The sequence below is a fragment of the Oculina patagonica genome, chromosome 8, assembly GCF_052425735.1.
Source record: "Oculina patagonica isolate OP01 chromosome 8, crgOcupat, whole genome shotgun sequence".
NCBI classification, from domain to species: Eukaryota; Metazoa; Cnidaria; class Anthozoa; order Scleractinia; family Oculinidae; genus Oculina; species Oculina patagonica.
The window spans coordinates 9,797,831-9,802,447 of record NC_135765.1 but is presented as its reverse complement, the minus strand read 5'-3'; the positions used below and the strand labels follow the sequence as shown (position 1 = coordinate 9,802,447).

At 39.0% G+C, this 4,617-nt stretch overlaps 1 protein-coding gene across 1 annotated transcript; it reads right to left on the bottom strand.

Annotated features, from left to right (window-relative positions):
• Positions 1-650: 650 nt before the first annotated feature.
• LOC144664135 (uncharacterized) lies at positions 651-1,543 on the bottom strand. Its single transcript, XM_078525256.1, has 2 exons — positions 1,185-1,543; positions 651-888 (listed from the first exon to the last, which is right to left on the bottom strand). Exons 1-2 carry the CDS (start codon positions 1,541-1,543, stop codon positions 753-755), a joined length of 495 nt encoding a protein of 164 aa, XP_078381382.1. The 3' UTR covers positions 651-752.
• Between the last annotated feature and the right edge of the window lie 3,074 nt (positions 1,544-4,617).

Here is a 4,617-nt window from a genome sequence, read left to right as displayed (position 1 = left end):
CAAGACAAAATTGCAAATTGAAAAAGAAGCAATGTTCTTGACACTTACGTATCGCTTCCCATCTAACCCAAGTGGCATTTTTCAGTATTTTCCCAGTTTGGTGGTACTTTGTAACAGTCGACATATATACATATATAGAACTTTTCTCATTCGTAATTTTAGTGGAAAAGCGAAAAAAACAGGCAAGTCTAAGGCTTGAAAAATGGGAAAAGAGAATCGGGGGTTGAAGCGGAATATTTTCACTTTAAATATTCATTATTCCCCGGCCATTTTTCACAAGTATTCATTATTCCTTGCCTATTTTGAGATCAATATTCATTATTCCTTTAAATAGGTTGATGTTCCCAGGTATACAATTTTCAGACCCACAAAACGAGAGCGGTCAAATATTCTATTCCAATTCACAAGTTGTGCACAGGACACTGGACATATTGTTCTGCTGCTATCCTTCTGGAAGGTGTTAGTTCATCACTTATTACATGCTTTTTTAATGGTTCCCTCTAGTTACACCTTCAATGGCCTTGACTAAAGTGTAAGACGCATGTGGCTTCTTTATTTGCTGACTAGCAAAATAGTACCCCCCAAAAAATAAGCCAAGCAACATGTTTCAGTGAAAAGCTTTATTAAACAAACAATGACGACAATGCGGTCCAACCAATGAGTCTATATACTCTGGAAAACAATGAAGTATTGCACGATGTTTATAACAAGTTCTTTTGTAGGCCATTGTACAAACTTGTTCGAAATCGCGTTTATCTCCTTAATATCATCACTCGTGCAATCAAGTCGAAATTAGTGCACCTAACAGAATAAGGTAGCTGGCCGGTTTCTTCTTTACTCTTGACTCTTACGGTATGCAGGCGAACGCTTCGTCCAAATGAAATGGCAAATTAATTCACGTAAAGTTTTTTTCTCTTCAAGAGATAAATTTTGCAGATCACTTTGTACTGCATCGACAATTGCCTGTGGAATGGGCGGAGGAGTGTTAAGCACTTTGTTAGGATAATAACCTTTTGGGACCAGTGAAATATTAAAAATGACCACTGTGCATTCTCTTTTCCAGCTCTCTTATACAGGCGGCACGCCGGATTCCGTATTCGAGTTGCGATGGCATCGAGTCCTGTTGCCGCATTAAGGAGAAAAAATTCTCAACGATTAAAGGCTAATTAATTTCACAAGGCTGCTATATATGAATCAGTTGAAATGACCTTCTTGTACAGTGAGGTATTATTTGGTCGGGACCTTGAGTAGCTGTACGGCCCGTTCGCTCACGTGTTTCCTCTCCCCAGGTCAAAAGAAAAGCAACAACATTGTCAATGATCGATATTCCTTGATCAAAGGAAAATCTTGGTGGGCCACGGTAGTGATCAAGGTTAAATAATTCAGCATACTTATAAAAGACATCTGACAGCTTCTTGAAAGGTTTCCCGTTCGTTATCATCCGAATGACCTTATTTCCACTGTCGCAAACGAAAAGTGTTCTGCCAAACGTTTCCAAGCCATGAGGTGAGTGTAACGTTGCTGAGCTCACTACTCCATCCATGTCTCCATTTTCATTCGAACTACCAGCCACTATCGGCCACTAGTTGGTATCTCGGGACATGCTCAATGTCAGATACTAGTATGCCTATAACCTCAGTTAAACACACCAGTAAGACTTGAAATCTCTCATTAACCACGTTTTTATAACACAGGGTTTTCGAAACGATTTGTAAAACATCCGTAAGTACCTTTCCTTTTCCACTTCACTTGACGAGTATTCCGCTCTTTTGCTCTTTTTCCTCATTGGTTCATCTTTTGATTCATCTTCGCTTGATGAGCTAGCCAATGATCGCTTTCGTCGTTCTTCATTCCCATCCCTTAAAAGTATATGAAGTGTTTAGTACTGCTCTATCGATATTATATTCATTCACGACTTCTTAAGATCTACCAGTCTCATAACAGTAAAAACGTGTAAGACGTTGGGTCCTGTAATAGTTTTTTAAAAAATAAAATTTTCAAGTGCACAATGTCACAATTCAATAGGTGAACGTTCTGCTAAAACACATACTTTGTAAGTATTATAAAGGCATACCTTTTAACGTGTTGACTATGACGACGATGATGTTCACGATCTTTGGTTTTTTGCTTTTTATGACTTTTTCCCTTTTTCCTGGCATCTCTGGAGAACGAGACACAGATTAACATTGCATGCCCAAGCAGCCAAGGTTCTAATGCGCCGCGAATTTTTATCTCATTACAAGAAAAGTATCTACAATGATACATTCGAGTTCCTTAACGTGACTCATTGCTAAAAAAAGGCTAATTTTTTTCCGACCCCATCTTGACGGGTAGGCAACGCAGTTAGAAATTATAGTGTTTGTATGGGAATCCGATGGCAAATATTTTTCTCAAAAATTGAATTCTGGACAACTTATGAATCGTAAAGTAAACATACTTTTTATTGACCAAGTTTGAAATATGTAGCTGGTCTAGAAAGCCTTCAGTTACGTTTTTAATTTTCCATACATTTGCCCATAATTTTTTTCCCGCGAACCGCGTCAATTTGCGGGAAAATATAGCCAACTGGATGGAAAATTAAAAACGTAACTAAACGCTTTCTAGCCAAGCTACATCTTTCAAACTTGGTGAATAAAAACTTTTGCCTAGCATTTTAACTTTACAATTCATAAGTTGTCCAGAATTCAATTTTTGAAAAAAATATTGCCGTCGGATTTCCATACACACACTATGATTTCTAACTGTGTTGCCTACCTGTCAAGATGGCGTGATAAGGCCAATTAAAACATTTTTCCGTGGTGTTCTGTTTTCCAACGTGGAATCTGTGGGCTTCAATGTGAGCTAACAAACGGATAAAAATGTTTAGATTCGTTAGTTGGCAGAGTTGAAGGGCCAAAAGTTTTCGAGTTCGATTCAAGTCTACTTTGAGATCGACTTTGAGGCTTTTGAACTATCATTGTTCATTCAATTGCAGAAAAATAGTTATCTTTTTCACCTTTCACTGTGACTTCTTGTCTGCAGCGTTATTTGGTTTCGCTGGCAGACTGAAGTCAACATGAGTTTCGGATGAGTTTATTAGCGGTCAAATGGCGAAGATGCATGGATCTACTTGGATTTCAAACACTACACTTAGAAATCGATTAGAATAAAGAACTCTCGATTTATATTGTTGTTGTCGTCGTTGTTGTAAGCTTATGGTTTGGAAATCAGTTCAAGTTAAAAATAGTTTAGAAGCTTTACTTACCGGTCTTTCCTGTGCTTTCCGATCTTTACAAATCCGAACAGTTCTTAGACCGTAACCAAAGCGGTCAACTGAAGCATGTGCTTTGAAAGTGACGTCACAAGAAAATATCTCCCTTGGGGAGTAGTCCGCGTGGCAAATTTTGTAAGCTTAACATGAGGCAGAGCGCCTGCCAAATATCGCAAATATAGAACACCTGCGATTCTCATTTGGAAACAGAGAGGGTGAGAAGAACTTATTTTCTCTTTGCAAGTATTCAATATTCTTGATTAAAAAACTGAATAATTCAGTATTCCTTACAATTTTGAGCCAATATTCAATATTCCTTTACAATTTTAAGCCAGTATTCAATATTCATTATTCCGCTTCAACCCCCGAAAGAGAACGCATCATTCTTCACATTTTGCCGAGTTATAGTGGCCCCCTTACTACCAGGGCCCAGTGACAATTAATGTTGCTCTGACTTCTGAAAACGTCGATGAAACCCTAATCTGACCATTCAAATAAAGGCTACATAGCAGTACTTTCATGAGGTGTTGTTTATTATGCTGAACAAGGTGATCCTAAGTTTTACGTCTGTGGATGAAACGAATAGTATTTCTATGAATGATACAGTCGAAGCTCTCGCAAGCGGACATCCTCGGGACGCGAAAATAGTGTCCGTTACTGGAGCTGGCCGCTTACGATAATGGTTCTCGTAAGCGGCCACTAGGGGTGTAGGGGATAGATGGCCGCTTACGGGAGCTTGCACAGCAAACAATAACCGGACAGTCGTGGATGACGACAAAACAAACACTGAAATATGGTACTGTAATTACTGTAAAATCATTGTGACGAACGGTGATGTGAAGTTGATTGATAAAAAAGCAAGATACAGAGGTTGTTAATAGGTTTTTCTTTGGGATGTCCGCTTGCGGGAGCTTAAAAACAAAGAAAAAGCCTAAGTCGTGATCTCTGAAAGTGTCCGCGGCCGCCTACGGGAATGTCCGCTTACGAGAATGTAAAAATACAGAGTTTGTATGGGAGTTCCAACGGGGTTTCAAACAAGGCGGCCGTTAGTAGAGCTGTCCGCCTAGGAGAGTGTCCGTTAAGAGAGCTTCGACTGTAGTTTCATGTAGCCCTGTTTATGCTGAACAGTGATTACAAATTTCACACCTGTGTTTGAAGCTTTAGTGTGACCATTCAAATGAAAGCTTTTGAACAGAACTTTCATGTGCTACTGTTAATTATGCCGTACAAGGTGGTGCTAACTTTTAGTTTTGGTGATGAAACCCTGGAGTACGACCATTCAGTTAAAAGCTATTGAGTGGTACTTTCATCTAGTACTATTTTTTACGCTGTACAAGACAGTTCAAACTTTAAAGCCTTCGCATGAG

Excerpts from the sequence above, each read along its gene's own strand:
- LOC144664135 (XM_078525256.1), bottom strand. The coding sequence starts at position 1,543 with ATGGATGGAGTAGTGAGCTCAGCAACGTTACACTCACCTCATGGCTTG. Across the intron at positions 889-1,184 it reads TTTCAACTGATTCATATATA|TGCCATTTCATTTGGACGAA; the intron begins GCAGCCTTGTGA and ends CGTGAATTAATT.